The sequence below is a fragment of the Hypanus sabinus genome, chromosome 16 (assembly GCF_030144855.1).
Source record: "Hypanus sabinus isolate sHypSab1 chromosome 16, sHypSab1.hap1, whole genome shotgun sequence".
NCBI lineage: Eukaryota > Metazoa > Chordata > Chondrichthyes > Myliobatiformes > Dasyatidae > Hypanus > Hypanus sabinus.
This window is the reverse complement of record NC_082721.1, coordinates 22,863,475-22,884,142: the sequence shown is the minus strand read 5'-3', so window position 1 is coordinate 22,884,142 and position 20,668 is coordinate 22,863,475. Positions and strand designations below refer to the sequence as shown.

The window sequence follows — 20,668 nt, the reverse complement described above, 5'->3', positions numbered from 1 at the left end:
TCACATCCACTAAGTCATGAGAGAACTCATAGCTTTCCTCTCCCTCACAATTAGCATTTTGGAATCCTGAGCAATGGATGGGGAGTGAGAGGTTGGGAAGAGGTATAGTCAAGATAAGTGTGAGAGAGAGTTTGTCAGTTTGTAAAAGATACCAGTAGATTGCTTGTCTCTAGAGAGGGAGACAGAGAGATTGAGAAAGGGGAGAGAGGTGTTAGACTTGTCCACTGTTCTCTCCTATCAGATTCCTTCTTCTTCAGCCACCTATCACCTCTCAGCATGTTACTTCATCACCCATTCCCCCACCCACCTACCTTCCCCTTCACCCAGTTTCATCCACCTCCTGCTTGTCTCCCCACCTTCTTATTCTGGCTTCTGCCCCCTAACGTTCCAATCCTGACAAAGGATCTCAGCCCAAAAAATCAACTTTTCTTATTCTCTTCCATAGATACTGCCTGACCTACTGAGTTGTAAACATAAAAACATAGAAAACCTACAGCGCAGTACAGGCCCTTTGGCCCACAAAGTTGTGCCAAACATGTCCCTATCTCAGAAATGACTAGGGTTACCCATAGCCCTCTATTTTACTAAGCTCCATGTACCTGTCTAAAAGCCTCTTAAAAGACCCAATTGTATCCGCCTCCAACACCGTTGCTGGCAGCCCATTCCATGCACCACTCTCTGAGAAAAACTTACCCCTGACATCTCGTCTGTACCTACTCCCCAGCACCTTAAACCTGTGTCCTCTTGAGGCAACACACACAAGATGCTGGTGGAACGCAGCAGGGCAGGCAGCATCGATAAGGAGAAGTGCTGTTGACATTTCAGGCCGAGACCCTTCGTCAGGACTAACCAAAAGGAAAGATAGTAAGAGATTTGAACAAATCTCTTACTATCTTTCCTTTCAGTTAGACCTGACGAAGGGTCTCGGCCCGAAGCGTCAACAGCACTTCTCTCTATAGATGCTGCCTGGTCTGCTGTGTTCCACCAACATTTTGTGTGTGTTGCTGTTTGAATTTCCAGCATCTGCAGATTTCCTCGTGTTTTCTCTTCTGGCAACCATTTCAGCCCTGGGAAAAAACCTCTGAATATCCACACAATCAATGCCTCTCATCATCTTAACACCTCTAACAGGTCACCTCTCATCCTCCTTTGCTCCAAGGAGAAAAGGCCAAGTTCACTCAACCGATTCTCATAAGGCACGCTTCCCAATCCAGGCAACATCCTTGTAAATCTCCTCTGCACCTTTTCTATGGTTTCCACATCTTTCCTGTAGTGAGGCGACCAGAACTGAGCACAGTACTCCAACTGGGGTCTGACCAGGGTCCTATATAGCTGCACCTCTTGGCTCCTAAATTCAATTCCACGATTGATGAAGACCAATACACCGTATGCTTCCTTAACCCCAGAGTCAACCTGCGCAGCTGCTTTGAGTGTCCTATGGACTCGGACCCCAAGATTCCTCTGATCCTCCACACTGCCAAGAGTCTTATCACTAATACTATATTCTGCCATCATATTTGACCTACCAAAATGAACCACCTCACACTTATCTGGGTTGAACTCCATCTGCCACTTCTTGACCAGTTTTGCATCCTATCAATGTCCAGCTGTAACCTCTGACAGCCCTCCACACTATCCACAACACCTCCAACCTTTGTGTCATCAGCAAACTTAGTAACCCATTCCTCCACTTCCTCATCCAGGTCATTTATAAAAATCACAAAGAGTAAGGGTCCCAGAACAGATCCCTGAGACACTCCACTGGTGACCAACCTCCATGCAGAATATGACCTGTCTACAACCACTCTTTGCCTTCTGGATCCACAAAGCAATGTCCCTTTGGATTCCATGCCTCCTTACTTTCTCAATAAGCCTTGTATGGGGTACCTTATCAAATGCCTTGCTGAAATCCATATACACTACATCTACTGCTCTTCCTTCATCAATGTGTTTAGTCACATCCTCAAAAAATTCAATCAGGCTCGTAAGGCACTTTGTGTGAGTTGCTTGAGTTTTCCAGCATCTGCAAAATCTCTTTGTGTTTATATTTTGGAATCCCTCCTATCCAGTAAGAGAGTAGACAAAACCTCCTTTGGAAGATGGCATTCCCTCAGTGCAGGTTTTAATTTTTCTGTTGAAGTCTCTGGAGTGGGATTTGAACCCTGTTACCTCTGGCTCAGTGAGAGTGACATGTATATCCAAGTGATAAATACCTTAAGGAGACATCACTTCATAAACTCAGGAGAATTGTAGACAAGTCTCTGGATTCCAAGGTGTTAGGTGTCAAGCAAAGATCATAATCCTTAGCTGAATTAAACCAGAGAGCAACAACAGGAAAATAACAATCGGAGTAATATCTCAGCCTTAGAAATTGTAAAACTTATATTCAATGTTGTACTGATGCTGAAACAATATTATTTCAGATTCTGATTTATTTATCACATACACAGAGAAACATACAGTGAAGTGCACTGCCAACACATCCAAGGATGTACTGAGGGCAGCCCGCCACTGTTGCCACACATTCCGGTGCCAACATAGCATGCCCACAATGTTGCAGACTTGCTCATTATTGTGCAGAAGCACAAACACTGTCATAATGATGGTACAAGTAGTGCACATGTAAACATGTCCTATCAGCATAACGTCGGACCCACAGACATGATGAAGCTATAAACTGCTGAAAGGATAGGTTCCCATTGACTGAAGAACGGGCATGATCATCTCATACAGTCCCTGGTGCACAATGCAGTCTGTCCCATTAGATCCCACTCAATTTGAACAAGACTCTGAATCAGCAGCCACAAATTTTCATCCGTGCTTAAACAATGAACTCAGCATCTCAATGCCCTCCAGCTACGTACACACACTGCAGTAAAACTTTCTCCTTTAAATATCTCTATCTTTGTTCACTGCTGCTTTCTCATTTTGCCTTCTTTCCCAGCTACATATCTCCTCAATTTGTTTATCATTGTCTCTCATTTCATCTCTCCTTTCTGTCCTCACCTTTCATTCCATTTGCACTTTCTTTCTTTAATCGCATTCCTTTGTCTCTCCAGGAGCATTGATTTCCTTGCACTTTGCATGGCATTGCAATGTCCAGGAAGGAGCAGCACGACAGGAGTCAGGGAGCCAAATGGTCATTCGATGCGTTCAGAGTGAGACGAAAGGCCAAAGAAAAGGAATTTGTAAATCCAAGGTTATAATCCCTTTATGGGGCTCAGGTGATTTTGATGGTTAAATTCAAGCAATTATATAAAGCCGGTTTCAGTAATATTGAACTGTTGCTGTAAAGAGGTTATTAATTTGCCTTTGTCTTTCAACAGAGGTAAAGTGCTGCAGTGATATCTTGTCCAGCATCACAGTGATGTAATCAAATCTTAAACACATTTGCAGATGCTTGAAATAGGAATTGGAATGGGGAGTGGAATTAAAATGGTTGGCCACCAGGAAACTTCCATTTTAGTTCCACTCCTCATTCCCATTCTGACATGTCAGTCCATGGCTCCTCTACTGCCATGATGAGGCCACTCTCATGCTTGTATTCTGTTTGGGTAGCCTCCAACTTGACGGAATGAACATTGATTCCTCCAGTCTCTGGTAATTTCTCCCCAGTCCCCCTGCTCTCCTTTTCCATTCCCCATTCTGGCTCCTCTCTTACTCCTTCTGTTCTCTTCACCTGCCTATCACGCCCCTCTGATGCTCCTCTTCCTTCCCTTTCTCCCAGAGTCCACTGTCCTCTCCGATCAGATTCCTTCTTCTTGAGCCCTTTATCTATTCCACTCCTCCCCTTCCAGCTTCCCACTTCATCCTCCATCTCCCACACACAGACCTTCCCCCCTCATCTGCCTTCACATATCTCCTTCCAACTTGTACTCCTTCTCCCCTCAACCCCCACCTTCTTATTCTGGCTTCTTCTCTCTTCCTTTCCAGTCCTGATGAAGGGTCTTGGCCCGAAATGCGACTCTTTATTCCTCTCCGTAGATGCTGCCTGACCTGCTGAGCTCCTCCAGCATTTTGTCCCTAGCTGCCTTCTGACCATTGTTGAGAAGCAGCTAGGGATGGGCAGTAAATAGCTAGGGTGTCTCGCTTCCACTGATATCATTCCTTTTTTTTTATAAAAGAAAACTTGAACACCCACCTAAACCCATCAAACAGCCAAAGCAAGATTTCGCTTTTTGATGTGTGATCCAAATGATGTGAAGAGAACTCTATTTAGAATGAAAGGCCTTTAATCTGGTGTGGAGTGTTCTGGGCGAGATGAAGATGATTTAGTGAAAGAATGGATAGGCTTGCAGTTCAGTGTGTGAAGACAAGAGATGAATTCAGCCAGCACCAAGCTGAGAGGACCTCCTGTCCCATTGTGCATTCTAGCCCTGTCCTTCCCAACTCGTTCTCCCGAGGCAACAGCACAGAGCTTAAAATACCGAAGGTGCAGATGGTTGCTACAGCAACACACCAGTGACGCACTTACAAAGCTCCCAAACCCCCTGAAGGAGAATTCGCAATTTATAGTTGTACACCACTGAGTATCTTTTGATCGCATTCCATTTGTTGGACTCCATCACAGCCACATCAGCATTAGCATACAAAGAGAGCCAGTCAAGCAAGGGGGAGAAAAATTGCCTGCATCTGCACTTCTAAATCATTTCCATTCGATTAAAGCCAAGGAGGTTTACAGCAGCATTTTAAACAAGCTGTTGACAAAACCATCGCTTAAAGGCAGAGAATATTTCATTTCTCTCTGTCTGAACAGTTTTAGAATATACTTTCGGATGAGATTTTTACTCTATGTATTTATTTATGACGATGAGATTCCAAGAAAATTACTCAGTGTGATAATTAATGGCTCTCAAGGTAGTGTTTCTCAGCTCATTACAGATGCATCAAAGCTGAGGGCTCCCACTCCGCTTTCATCGGAACCGTCAGGAGTAACGTGCAGCATCTTACATATTCATAAATATTCGACGCACTCACTGTATTCTTTCCTGTTTAAAATGTTTAACTCTCCCTCAGCTGTCCTCGGACATGTTTCCTGTGCCTCAGCCAGTCACTATTTTGTCGCAAAAACTGAGGTGGTGGGCCAGTCCGTCTGTCAGAAACGTTTGGGCAGTTTCGATTTCCATTGCCTCAGTGGGCTGGTGTTGTCCATGTTGTTGCGTCAGCGGGCTGGTAGATGTTCATCTCTGTCTCAAGGTCCATTACCATTCAGCAGCAACACTGACTGCATCATAAGGCCGAGGATCAGAAATAGGCCATTCAGCCCATTGGGACTGAATGAGTGGCTCTTTTCGTTGTACACAGAGTTTAGAAAAACCTTCCCTAGCACCGCACTGCAAATAAGTTATTCCTCTTGTTGTAAGTTCCAGCTCTAGCTATTTAATCAATGTTTGTCATTCAAGGGTGGAATCCACTGACGTTTTGATTTCATACTTCACCAAGAGGTGGTCAATGAATTAGGAACTTAAGAGCCTGACAGATTTTGCCCATCTTGGAACTTGGTATGCTGGGGACAATTATTTTATGGCACTTGGAATACTTTGATCATCATCTCAGCACATAATAAGGGATTAAAAGTCTGTGGTGAGGAAGGCAAATGCAATATTAGCTTTCATTTCAAGAGGACTAGAATATAAAAGCAAGGATATAATGTTGAGGCTTTATAAGGTAGGAGAGGCCTCATTTGGAGTATTGTGAGCAGTTTTAGGACCTTTATTTTTGAATGGACTGGCTGAAACTGGAGAGGGTTCAAAGGAGGTTCACAAAATTGATTCCAGGATTGAATGGCTTGTCATATGAAGGGTGTTTGATGGCTTCGGGCCTGCATTCACTGGAATTCAGAAGAATAAGGGTGACCTCACTGAAACCCATTGAATGGTGAAAGGCCTTGATAGAGTGGATGTGGAGAGGATGTCTCCTATGGTGGGGGAGTCTAAGACCTGAAGGCACAGCTTCAGAATAGAGGAGCGTCCTTTTAGAACGGAGATGAGGAGGAATTTCTTTAGCCAGAGAGTGGTGAATCTATGGAACTTGCTACCACAAGCAGCTGTGGAGCCCTAGTCTTTATGGTCAGGGCATGAAGGGATACCGATGTGGAGGTGGAGGTGGGGGGGAGAAGACAGGAGATTGGGGCTGAGAGGAAAAGTGGATCAGCCATGATGAAATGGTGCAGCAGAAATGGCCGAATTCTGCTCCTATGTCTAAAGATCTTATGATTGATATACAGGATAATCTGACAGTGGGTAGTATAGTGGGAGTAGGCCACACAGCCTTAAAACAGGCCCTGCCTTTCAATTCATGACTGACCTGTCCGAGGCCTCTGCTCTTCTTCTGTGCCAGCACCCCACTTCTCTCAAATACCAGACCCTTCAAAAACTCAGCTCCTTCTTCTTTAAATGCCCCAGTGATATCGCCTCCGGAAAGGAGAGTTCCAAAGGTTCATCACTACCTACAAGATACTCCTATGCACCTCAGCTTTAAATAACTATCCATTAATTTTGCAACCACATCCCTTCGTTCAAAATTCTCCCACTAGTGAAAGCATCTTAGCACCTACCATCTCTTGTTTCCTGAGGGTCTTATGTTTCAGTAAGGTTGCCCATCAGTCTTCTCATTGATGTAAGAGGGTGTTACGTACCCTGTAACTGAGTCACTTACCAGCAAAGATAGAGAGGTCCGTTGAAGTCTGATGGTACTATTTTTAACAGTATTTATTGATAAAAATACACAAAAATAATATCAATGCAAACATACAGATAATATATGTCGTCAATACTAAATCTAAAAGCGCGAGTATAATAATAATCAATAAGAAATAGCTCTATTGTTGTCTAGGGGATAATGTATTGTCTGATGGAAATATAAAAGTCACTCAAGTTCATTCAAGCTGCAGCTTTTGGTTGGAGAGAAAGACGGAGGTTTAACTTGCCCATTCCTTTTATGATGTCAATCCTTCGAGAGTCGTTGGGGGCTGATTTCCCCTTTGTGGTTAGCTAAAGCCGTGTTTCCGTGGTAAAGACCCACCAATTCTAGGGCAAATGGAAAAGGACGCATGTGGGCTTTTCCACCGGCTTTCGCTATTACGCTGTTACAGGAGTTCTAGCATTTCTTCTGGTGCGTCTGAGGGGTTGTTCCCCAGACCCTCTTTTATCCTGACTCACAGGGTCTCAGATGTCAATCAGGTTGGGATGACGCAATCCCTCCACCAACCCCCCTCTGTCATTGCCTGGGGGCTTCGATGAATCGTACAGTATTCAATACACAATTCCGTCTCCAAGAGACAATAGCCGTTATCAATGGTTCCGCCTTTCGGAGGCCAGGACACATTCCAAACTCTTTGTGGATTCTGCATGTCTTTCTCTCAATTCCTGGGTCTCTTGGCCTGACTTAATAGTGACCTTACGATTCTCAAAAGGGAGGGGGCCACGGATGTAACACCCCCTTTCTTCAACGCGTTTTTTACCATCGGAAAAAAATGAAGTAATACAGAGTCTTATAGGATTTTAGAATCTAACACAACACCAAAGTTTTTTTTCTACGGAGTAATACAGTTATACATTCAATTCAGTATCTAGATGGTTACCAATTGCATTGTTACTTCCTTTAATACCTTAACATCTTGTACCTTACTAAAGTCTTGTAGCATCAGACTCCAATTTAGTAACCAACTATTTGTAGGTCTTATTTTTCTTCAGCAAACAAAAACTAAAGAGTTGTGATCTTAGCTTACAGGTATACTACAAAAGTTCATGCAAATACTAACCTTTATGTTGCTTTCAAACTTAACATGCAGGCTTCCCTGGGGTTGTCTTTATTATCCACATGCTTTGCGAAATCCCGTAAAACCGGCTTTTGCTATTTAAAAATGGCGTCCCCATTAACCCTCGCCTCTTTTCCGGTTAATTCCCACGTGGGGAGCTTGGGCACCCTGGCGAAATAGGCTTTCGTCTGCTCCTTCCATAGGAGTTATTTTATCAACAATGTGTCCCAAACTTAGACCATCTTCTGAATTTCCACCCAATTCTTTAATTTTACGCAAGTTGCTAGTTTTCTCTTCAGGATCCTTCAGGCTATTAGTTTTCAGTTCGAACTCTTTGTTCAAACAGCGTTTCAAATTCTGCTTTTTCACACCACACTCTGGAATAAGAATAGCGTGTGGGGCCCCTTTACCTTCCAACTGGACCTGTAATTGATTCACAGGCTTTCTGGTACCAAGCCATTGTCTCTGTAGCCGGGTTGCTGCCCTTGATATCAATCCAGCCTTTAAATTTTCTTCATTCAATTTGGGAACTACATATTTCCCTTTTCCTTCAATAATAATATTCATCTCCCCACTAACTTTTAACACACCTTCGAGCACAAACACCTGGGAACTCTCACTTCCCACTATTACCAAGGTTAACCCTTTCTTCACTGAACCAAGTCTATCTGACCCACAAGGACTGCATTCCTTTTCAACTGAATCAAATACCTCAGACTTTTTCTGAGCTCCATTACTAGGTTCAGTACCACATGCATCCACATCTTGGACACACTCAAACGGGACATTTGCCTCTTCCAGGCTTTCAATACCCGTACCCGGTCCAAATTCTAAATTCCCCTGATTCTCCCAGCTACTCTCTGGGCAACTCCCTTCCAGAGTAAACTCAACCCCGTGGGCTGAAACAATCTTATCTGCCAACCCAGCAGACTTCTTTAAGGTAAGGGCACCCTTTTCATCCAGAACTGCCCTCATTTCATTATCGGGAACACCTTTAGAATTTTCGACTTCTTCAAACAGTTCTGCCAAACCAGACAGATCATCCATGTCCAACTCTGGACCTTTTAACAGCTCTATCTGTTTCTCATCTTTATTTCCTGCCTCTAGAACTTTTCTCCTCGCTAAGGGCAGGTCTACCTCCTCTCCCTTACTCTCTTTCACTCTACTACTCTTCATTTTACCACCTTCTAAACCCTCATGGTACAGGGTCGGTAAAAACGTCTCGGCCAAATCGAAACGAGCCGGATTTAAACTGCTCCCTTTCTCAGCTGCCTTTCTCAACATGCTGCGAGTGATCCCGCATGCGGGATAGATCTTGGAATCTAGGGGCGGAGCCTCCACCGGCTGTCTGGTCAGCGTCATTGCTGACCAAACCTTACCACCGGCTAAATCATTACCCAGAAGGACGTTCGCGTCAGTTCTCGGGAATTCTGATCGCACCCCCACTTCAACTGGTCCAGATACCAGCTCACAATTCATAATGATCCTATGCAAGGGTACCATTTCCGTCCCTTTTTCTATTCCTTTCACAGCTACCATTCCTGTCTTGCGACCAAAATCTAGTACCTTACTGCTAATCAATGATAGTTCAGCCTCCGTGTCTCTCCAAATCCGTACTGGAACTGGTGTGTCTCCCTCCCTCACAGACATGGTTCCGTTTGACATATAAGTCTCAGATCCTTCTCGTACTCTGTCTACCTGGGGATCTCTTGTCGATTTACTGATTACCACGGCACATCCAATAGGGACTGCTGCTTTTCCTTTTCCTGTCTCCTTCCTCAGAGCAAAGCACCGAGATGCCACATGCCCCCCCCCCCTCCACAATTAAAACAGGTCAAGCCCAGAAATCTCTGGCCGTCTGGCCTTTCCCCCACAATCTTACCACTAGCTCCCGGCAGGACCTCTGCCTCAGCTGGCGGGCTTTCTCGATCGTTCCCACGGTCTCTCTGGGAACTTTTATTCGAGGAAAACTTTGTCTTCTGGGTTAGGGCATATTCATCTGTGAACCTAGCAAATTCTGAGATGGACTATTCGGCTTCTCATTCAAATACATCCGGATATCCTCCGAAACACAACCTTTAAATTCCTCAATCAGAATTAACTCCCTGAGACACCAATAATCCTCGTCCACTATTTCTGCTGTACACCAATGGTCCAAGAGCGCACCCTTCTCATAGGCAAACTCGGTATATGTCTGATTCCACCCTTTCTTTAAATTCCTGAACTTTTGTCTATACGCTTCAGGTACTAACTCATAACTCTGGAGAATGGCTGCCTTTACTTTGTCATAACTCTCCTCCTCTTCCTCCTCCATGGACAATGCCGTATATGCTCGTTGTGCCTTCCCTTTTAACACACTTTGTAACAACGCTACCCACTGCTCTTTGGGCCACTTCTGATTCACTGCCGCCTTTTCAAAAAGCAAGAAATAACTATCAACATTCATCTCCTTGAACGGAGGTACTAACCTTAACTCCCGACTAACATTAAACCACTCCTCTCGGTCTGACTCTTGATCTCTTCACCCTTGCCTTAACTTCTCCATCTCCAAGTCATGTTTCCTCTGTTTCTCTGCCTCCTTCTCCTTCCCAGCCCTCTCTTTCTCTTTCTCAGCTGCTTCCAGCTGTTTTAACTGAATTTCATGCTCTAACCTTAATTTCTCCAACTCTAACTGAGCCGCCCCACTAGCTGGTACCTTTTCAGGGACATTTTCCAATACCTCAGCTGCAAACACATTCTTCCCAATATAATACTGAGTTATTGCCCTTCGCACCTCCCGCTTTTTCATGGACATCCTCACCTCTGCGAGGTTTAGCCCTTTTGCCAGATTTATCAAGTCCGATTTGGTGGCCGCCTCTAGTGCCTCTAGAGTCGGGTTTTCTATAAATTCATCCACATCCATCTTTGCTGGTTTCCCATCTGGCTACCTGCGTAACCAGATCCAAGTTTGGACTTACAAGCCTGATTCACTGGCCTCCCAATTTGGTGTCAAATCCCGGACGAGCCCCCAACTGTTACATACCCCGTAACTGGGTCACTTACCAGCAAAGATAGAGAGGTCCATTGAAGTCTGATGGTACTATTTTTAACAGTATTTATTGATAAAAATACACAAAAATAATATCAATGCAAACATACAGATAATATATGTCGTCAATACTAAATCTAAAAGCGCGAGTATAATAATAATCAATAAGAAATAGCTCTATTGTTGTCTAGGGGATAATGTATTGTCTGATGGAAATATAAAAGTCACTCAAGTTCATTCAAGCTGCAGCTTTTGGTTGGAGAGAAAGACGGAGGTTTAACTTGCCCATTCCTTTTATGATGTCAATCCTTCGAGAGTCGATGGGGGCTGATTTCCCCTTTGTGGTTAGCTAGAGCCGTGCTTCCATGGTAAAGGCCCACCGATTCCGAGGCAAATGGAAAAGGACGCACGTGGGCTTTTCCACCGGCTTTCGCTATTACGCTGTTACAGGAGTTCTAGCATTTCTTCTGGTGCGTCTGAGGGGTTGTTCCCCAGACCCTCTTTTATCCTGACTCACAGGGTCTCAGATGTCAATCAGGTTGGGATGATGCAATCCCTCCACCAAACACCCCTTGGTTCATTGCCTGGGGGCTTCGATGAATCGTACAGTATTCAATACACAATTCCGTCTCCAAGAGACAATAGCCGTTATCAATGGTTCCGCCTTTTGGAGGCCAGGACACATTCCAAACTCTTTGTGGATTCTGCATGTCTTTCTCTCATTTCCTGGGTTTCCTGACCTGACTTAATAGTGATCTTGTGATTCTCAAAAGGGAGGGGGCCACGGGCGTAACAAGGGCTAAAGAGATTAATCAGCTCATACTCCATGTCCCTTGATGTGTCCGCTAGATCAGATGTGAAATGGATAACAGCCATGTACTTTGAGACAGAAAATCGAGTTAGCTCTTGGCGTGGGGATTCATGGTGGAGGTCAAGGAGGAGGCATACTGTGCTATTCATACAGTGTATGAGTCATACAACGCACAAACAAGCCCCGTGGCCCAATTTGGCCAAGCCAAACAAGATGCCAATCTAAGCTAATTCCATTTGCCCATATTTGGCAAATTGTCCTCTAAATCTTACCTATGCATGTACCTATTCAAATACCTTTTAAATCAGGGATTCCCAACCTTTTTTAAGCCATGGACCCCTACCATTAACCACGGGGCCCGAGGACCCCTGTTTGAAATGTTTTTTCGTCCTCTTTTAAACTGGAATCATTCAGTCATTAAATGACGCCAATTTAATTAACTTACTCACAGAATGATTGCATTTTTGACAACTCCAATATTTTTTTCTCTGAGAACATTTGACATTTTGAGATGAAATGGGCAAGGTTGGTATTTGCAGAGACAAATTGCGGCCCTATCAATCTTGGGAGGGCCAGGCCTGCTTGCTCACGCACTTTGAACAGAAGAAAATCTGAAATAACAGACTGTGATTGTGAGGAGTTTTTATAAATCTGTGTATTTATATAACGTTTAAAATGACAGGAGAGAACTAAAATAAACCAAAGATCTTTGAATTCATGAATAACAGCCAGATTTATCCAAATGTATTCATATTACGCATGTTCAATATATATGTAGTTACAGATTTCATCCTTGGATTTGAATAAAGTCCAGAGCAGATTATAGTGGGTTGAAGCCATCATAGGGTTGTTATATCCAGGGAGGAAGTGGGGATAAGCTCCCACTACCTATTAAATGCTCCCAATGACATGTGTCTCAAATAGCCTCTGACAGTCAAGTCCACCTCCTGGCCTTCACATGTAGCTTAGCTACTAAGCCTGGCAGAACCATTCCTATCAACAGGACAAAGGGAAAAGGCAGATTACTGGCACCTTAAAACCAGTTGCTTTGGGCAGATGGTGCTTGTCAGCTATCATTGGTAGCTCACATAGGAGAAGGAAAACTCTGATCTCATATCTCCGCTGCCTTGCGGCTGTACCCACTCATGGGGGAGGCTTCAGGAGTAAACCCTGAGGAAAAATCCAGGGCTGGAATCCCTAGGGCGGTCCTACATTCGGTTCAACGTTGACTGGCAACTCCTGCGACGCTGCTGGTTCCAAACTGTATCGGTCCATGCCTTTCCCTTAGATTCATCAGCTGCCTTGAGAGGGGGAGCCTGTTGCATGGACTACAGCTTGCTCTCCATGTCATACTGCCCTGGCTTGCATATCACATAGACAGCTAGGGCACAGCATCCATGGTCGACCCTGAGCAACGAAGGTCTAATATCATGAAGTTAAGTTTTGAGCCAACCGTGTTTACCACACAAGAACAAGCCATTCAGCCCCAAAGACACACACTGGTGCTTCTGAGCTTCAGTGCTTCTTCTCTCTCAGGAATAAAGTCTCTGAAACCCTTCCCTCTACTATATTTCAAATGATTTTTTTCACTGATAATTTTTCTAGGATCTTCAGTTTGCACTGTTTTCAATCTCATCACAACATAACATGTTCACCCTGAAGACCCATACACCCAATGATTCAGAAACAGCTTCTTCCCCTCTACCACCAGATTTCTGAATGATCAATGATCCCATGATTAGCACCTCATTATTCCTTTAATTTTGTACTATTTATTTATTTGGGTAGCTTATGGTAATTTTGTGTCTTTGAACTGTACTGCTTTTGCAAAACAACAAAATTTCACATCATACAAGCCAGTGATGATAAATCTGATTCTGAAATCCTATGACTGTGTCCTATTGAAGAGCAAAAAACTATGGCATCTGGTCAATAGCTACTGTATTTCTCATCCACTCTCCCATTAACAGATCATCTGGTTATTATCCCATTGCTTTTTCTCAAAGTTTACTGTGGTTAAAGCGGCTGAACTGTCTCCTACATTGTAAATTTTGACTGCACTCTTAAACGTACTTTGAAATCAATAAAAGTGATGATGCTGGTAATAAAAGCCAACAATTCTGGAAATACTCATCCCGTCAGGGAGCATCTATGGAAAGAGAAACAGAGTTTATGTTCAGGTTGAAGATCACAGAGCAGAAAAGGTCCTGGGAATAAACGGGGCCTTTTCTGGATGGCCGTCAGTGACTAGTGATGTTCCACAGGGTTTGGTGTTGGATCCAATACTTTTCACGTTATATGTTACTAATCTGGATAATGGAATTAATGGCTTTGTGGCTAAATTTATGGATGATATAAAGATAGGTGGAGGGGCTGATAGTATTGAGGAAGCAGGGAGTCTGCAGAAGGACTGGGACAGATTTGGAGAATGAACAAGAAGTGGCAAATGGAATACAGTGTAGGGAATTCTGTGGCCATGCACTTTGGTAGAAAGAATAAAGGTGTATAATGTTTTCTAAATGAGAAGTGAATTCAGAAATCAGAGGTGAAAAGGGACTTGGGAGTCCTCATGCAGGCAGATGAGTGACTAGTTAATAGCGGGAGAAGCAGGGATGAGTAATGAGGTGGGCTTTTGATATTATGGAAACATAGGAGTCACAATTTCCCTGTGTATCTCACAGAATCACTACAGTTTCTCAGCAAAGGAAAATAAAATTTTGCAAGAGGAATAACCTCATGTTCTCTGATGATCTTTTGCTCCAGATGGGCTGGTACCAAACGCCCATTTGCTTATCCTTATACTATAGCTGGTATTTGAATGACAGCATCAAACCTGTATTTCAATTCGTAGAGGCATGTTGCAGGGAGACAGGTCTTCAGGTGTATCATCCACACCAGCCATTAACAGTAACCTACCAACCCTATTTTATTCATCTCACATTCACATCAGCCTCCCTACCACTCACCTACAAGTTAGGGGCAATTTACATCAGCCAATTAACCTACCAATCAGCAATGTCCTTGGACTGAGGGCATGAACTGAAGCACCCAGGGGAAATACAAACACAGTCATTAAAATGGTTCAATTTAATATCAGAGAATGTATGCAGTATACAACCTGAAATTCTTATTCGTCACAGACATCCATGAAACAGGAAAAACCCCAAAGAATGAATGACAGAAAATGTTAGAACCCCAAAACTCCTGCCCCCTTCCCACACACAAGCAGCAGAAAAACATCAACCCTCTCCCCTCCTTCTCCAGAAAAAGCATCAACCCCTCCCCCCACCACCCAGCACACAAGCAGTAGCATACCGCCAAAGAATGGACATGAGGCAAAAGTACAAATTCTACACAGACCAGAGCAACGTACACCAACTGCTGGAGGAACTCAGCAGGTCTCAATGTTTATTTCCCTCCACGGATGTTGCCTGACCTGCTGAGTACCTCCTGCATTTTGGATGTGTTATTCTAGATTACCAGCACCTGCAGAATCTCTTGTGTTTATGATTTTCTACACTGGACAGCAGATTGGTCCTGGGTCACTGGATCTGTGAGGCAGCTGCAATATCAACCACACCACTTAGCTCAGCTAATTCCTTCCATTTCCAAATAAAAACTAACAGGGAAAATGACTAGTTAGAAATAAACTGATTCCTTGCATCCCATTGGAAATAGTTGGCATAAGCACTTTACCTCTACTCATTTAAGATGCAGCGAAATAAAAGGCTATTAACGAAAACGTCTGTGAATGGGTGAGAAGGTTTTAGACTATGACGACTTAACATAGTTCCCATTCCCTCCAGGGGATGGCTGGAGTGGACCGGCAGGATCAATGAATTTGATACATGCTTAAGCACAAACAGGAATGATGAATCAGTGCATTAAATATTCATGTCTGAAGTTTGTCATCGGAAAGAGGATCAGTTACTACCCCCAAGCCGTCATGCTGATCAATGCCTTCACCCTTAATCTACCCTACCACTATTACATCCACATCAGCTACACCTCAGCATCTTCTTCCCTCCCGTGCACTTCCACTTTACAGTTCAGTTTTACAGGATTGACTTTAATATTTATATTTATTATTTTTATGCTTATCCTGCTTTTTAAGCTGCATCAGATCCAGAGTAACAATAACTCTATACACTCGGGTATTGAGGAATCTTGATCTTGAAATCCGCTAGCTTGGCAGCTCAGGAATTCATGTCCGTTTTTTTTGCTGCAGATTTTCGTCCTTTCCTCCGGAACATGTGCGGGTGAAGTTCTTCAGGTTCCGATGGCACCCGGTACCTCAGCCAGTCCGCTCAGTGGATGAGCGTCCAGTAAATCAGAGTCAAACTCAAGCCTCGCTTCCTAAGAGCAAAAATAAAACTGGGGACACTGGACCTGAAGTGAAGGCAGTAAACCAAAGGGAGGACCAGGGTCAACAATCCTTCCTCAGAACTGGTAAAGTGAGAAAACAAGTATGTATTAGTCATATGAGAGGATGAGGAATGGGGAGAACAAGATTGTTCAGGTGATAGAAATGTCATCTAAGAGAGGGTGAGGAGTGCTTGTTAATCATTGCAGAGAGATGAAAGTTCTGATTGTGCTTTCTCAGGAAGAGGGAGAGTCAAATGCAGTATTGCATTGGCCTAATCCACCCAAAGTTGCCATTGATCTTCTTGCACTATGGCCAGCCATTTCCATTCAAGCCATTACAAATACCCATTTAGCCCCTTTTGTATACTTAGTAATTTGTACAGGATGAGTATGGTGTAGTTTTGTAATTGTCTCCGGTTTACACATCACAGAAACAGCCAATATTGTCAGCATTTTATTAGCAAAATCACAATCCGCAACATTACACTGAGGAGACATGGCAATTGTTCATTTGTTAAAGGAAGACTATCTTCTACAATAAACTGTAAATTTCATAAAAATAGTATTGTCCAGTGTAATTCCAGGCTGTTCGATCTACAGAATCAATTGATGTTCATTCATGCATTGGAGTAAATATATGTCATGATGCACGCATTTGTTCTCTTGGGTGAGTACTGAAGTTGTCCACAGACTAGTCTCTATTGCACTGCATTTGATGCAGAAAACTGAGCAGCCTGCAGGTTTTGGACAGGTTGACACTCCAACTTGACATACACCTGTACGTAATGCTAATGTTCTCAACTGTTTGCAATCTCTCTCAATACATAACAGTACCTCTGTAGGATTCCAGGGGGCAAATAGTTAAAGAACAGGAGCCCATCGTTCAGTTTGAGGTAAGCCAATGTTGGGAAGCTGAGAAATCTTACCTAATCTTACCTGGCACCGGGAGTGAGAAATGGACTGAAGCAGGTGAGAAGCTCGCAATACAAGCAATAAATCATGAATGTTGCATTGTACTCCAAGTGTCACTGGTTAATCTGTTCCATACCTTACAATATTTAATATTAATGCACTTGAGTTTGTTATTTGTGTGTAATTCTCCTGTAGATTTTATCCTTATCTTCATAAGTTATCATGTGATATGAGTTTTATGCTTTACACCCTGGTTCAAAGAAATGTTGTCTCATTTCAATATACATTATATGGTTATATATGTTATATACATGTATATAGTTAAATAGCAATAGACTTGACTTGACTTAAATTGTTTTTAATCCAAATTTGAGATGAGAATTTTGAAAACCAGGGTCACAACTAAACATAAGTTGTTTGCTCAACAGATTGCTGACTTCAGAGAATCTCAATATAACTCCTCCACTGGGCACAATGTTGTCTTCAGTACTATAGCTTCAAATCTAAATAACTTGGAGATGAGGCCATGGAGCGTGAGAGGTATCAGAAGATTATTTTTTTAATGTGTCCTATCTGGACACAATTCCCAGTGTGAGAATGCCCAGTGACCAAAATACCACCATCAAGATACCAAATGATCAACTGTTCCATCCATGAAAGTTGGATGAAACACATAATAATAATAATCATCCAGCACAAACACCAATAAATTCAAATACTGTACACTAGCACTGTATGTATATACATTAAGTATTTTGGATAGTACAAATATATACAGGTATATTCATCCAACAATGGAACTGCTTAAGGTGCAGGGAATTCAGCAGAAATCTACCTTAAACAACTCTTTCTGTAGTGGAAATGATCCTAATTCATACGGCAGATAAACTGTGATCTGAATCCGAATCTGAATCCTATCTATAGTTTTACTTTGATGGCATTGCTAAATAGCTCAAAAATACTGAGGATGTCCTGAAATACAGAGCAGTAAATTGTGTCTCATCAAAGATAATATAATGCTACATCTTTTTTTCAGCCTCTTCTCTTATTACATTTGCACTGTAACCATTATGATTCAGCAAACAGGTGGTCTGTGTCAAGGGTTTTGTTGTGCTCCGCGGGCTGGGTCTAGTGTACTCTAACAATTTCTAAGATCCCCCTAAGAGACAAGGATGTAATTCTGCACACTGTACAAAGTTTTAATGTATAAAGAAGGGAAATTAAAGTCCAGTGCAAAATATTGACAGATTAACAAATTAAAGCTCTCTTAACTCCCCCTGCCCCTCTGTAGGCACTTAGACCATGGTTTACAGCTGGGTAGATATTTGACACGGGTTTTTTTATGTTGCTTGGCTTGTTCCCATTTACCCAATATTGTGCTTCTTTTATCATTGTTCGTCCTTATCCTGGTATCTCCTAGATACTATGATTATATTTCAAATGAATAGTAACTAATAATTTAATTAAATGAGGCAGAATATAGTAGAAAACTTTCAAAGCTGAGCATCTGTAATACAGTGTGATAACTATTCAAGAGTTATTGTTTTAATACATGTTCATGGCTATTTATATCACAGGCCACACATCTATTGTGATTATAGAGAATGTGCTTTTACTTAAGTTTAAAAAGTTAATACATTCAGTAACTTACATTATGAGATAGGGCAGATTATAGGCACAGAGACCAAAATAATGTAATCATACTGTACCTACAAGGATTATACGTGTAATCCCCATCCTACATATAACACTACAAACTATACTTGGGAGAATGGACAGTCAAAGGAACTCTTATTAAAGACCTTGAGGGAGTGATTCCAGTGGAAGCTAGCTGAAGCTCATCTGCTTTGTCATTAAATTTTGCCTTGGATGAAATTATGTTCTTTGTTTTTTATCTGTTTTATTGCCTAAATTCTAAATAGTTAGAAAATACAATATGAGTAACAAAGAAAATTTGACGCTGGCAAGTTATAGTGCTTTAGTCAGCTTATAGAGGACAGAGTGCTGAATTAATATACAATATGGGATGGTGTAGCATGGATACTCTTCTGTACAGGTTGCCTAATAGTCTAATTGAAGTAAGCAAAACTGCCCATTTGACTGCAGAGTACAGTCTACATGATGCTGCATTTCCCCTTTAATTTCTCTGTTCTCTTCTGCTGTTTGGACTTCTTCCCATCAATATTCAGGCTCATGCATCTGCGTTTTTCCAAATTAAGCAGTTCCTGAAAAAGCTCTTTGACGTTGTAGTTCATCTTGGCAGACGTCTCCATGAATGCACACTTCCATTCCGTAGCCAATGCCTCCCCTACCTTGCTATCCACCTCCTTGGCTGTTTCATCACATTTGTTCCCCACCAACATGACCGGGATGTTCTCGATATTGCCTTTGATCTGAAGGATTTGCTGGTAGATGGGTTTTAGCTCTTCCAGGGACTGACGGCTGCAGATGGAGTAGACCAGGATAAACGCATGTCCCCTGGAAATGGAGAGCCGCTGCATTGCTGGGAACTGGTGTGAGCCTGTGGTATCAGTGATCTGAAGGGTACAGACGCTCTTATCACAGCTGATCACCTGCCTGTAGGTGTCTTCAATGGTGGGAATGTAGGTTTCTCGAAAGGTCCCTTTGACAAAACGTAGCACCAGGGAGCTTTTTCCAACGCCCCCGGCTCCAAACACTACAACATTGTAGTCATTACTCTGCTCAGGCATTTTCTAGGGATCTTCTTACCTACAAATAAACAGTGAGAAAACAATGATGCACCAGTGGTAATTAATGTCTAATTTCAGAACTTTGATTCTACTTATGGCATTATAGTATCCAAACCAGCATTGGGAAAATATACATCATTTGAAAACTTACAATAATAAAAAAATATGAATAGGATTAAAAATTCTGGATGGAGACAATTCTGTTTCTGTTTGGATCTCAGCAGAGGCTGGTAGAAGACCAGTTAAATGGGACTTCTGAGAATTTCACTTTGCTAGTGTTCTTCTGATTGAGAAATAGGTGGCAAAGCATTAAGAAATATAATCAGATAACCTTTCCTATAAAGGTAAAATTAAGTAATTAAGTGATCTTTTCACTGGGAAGGGGAATTGCTACTAGCCAGTCAGTTAGTTACTAGGATGTATTTTAAGATCATTAACAAAATAAGAGGAGCATGACTGAGTGTCAGCTCAACATTGGAACTCTCATTTCTAGATCAAAGACTTGCAGATTCATGTCCTGCTTCAGAAACTCCAACATCTAGGTAAATTCTGAAGTGTAATGTTGATGGAAAATTACTTTGTGGTTCCATCTGTTCCCTCAGGTGGATGCAAAAGATCCTGCAACAATACATTTCAAAAATTACAGGGGAATTCTCCTCTGTTCCTCAACAGACTGAAATCAGAGTACCTGGTCCTTATTATTTTGATCTGTGCACATTGACCCCCACATTTGTTTCAACAGAATAAATCCTATGCATTAAAAGTACTTCATTGAATTTGAAATGAAGTCACAATTGCTAGACGTTAATTTGTAGCTTCCTTTCATGAGAGGAAATATCCTACTGAAAAATTACAACCGAAGGAAAATCTACAACAAAAGTAAAAAATTGGATGAATATTTATATATACTGTAGTTTATATATAAAAGAAGCAGATGTAATAAAATGTTAAAAGCAATTAATAAACTTCTTGACACATATATACTGACCTGAACTCAATTAAATCCTTTAGAGAGCAGGATTGTCCACAGCTTGTACTTTTGATATTTACAGTACATTGCAGCAATTAGATGTGAGCTCAAT

At 42.3% G+C, this 20,668-nt stretch overlaps 1 protein-coding gene across 1 annotated transcript; it reads right to left on the bottom strand.

Moving 5' to 3' along the window:
- Positions 1-18,989: 18,989 nt before the first annotated feature.
- On the bottom strand, positions 18,990-19,586 carry LOC132405796 (GTP-binding protein Di-Ras2-like). Its single transcript, XM_059990795.1, has one exon. The coding sequence runs from the start codon at positions 19,584-19,586 to the stop codon at positions 18,990-18,992; it is 597 nt and encodes a 198-aa protein (XP_059846778.1).
- Between the last annotated feature and the right edge of the window lie 1,082 nt (positions 19,587-20,668).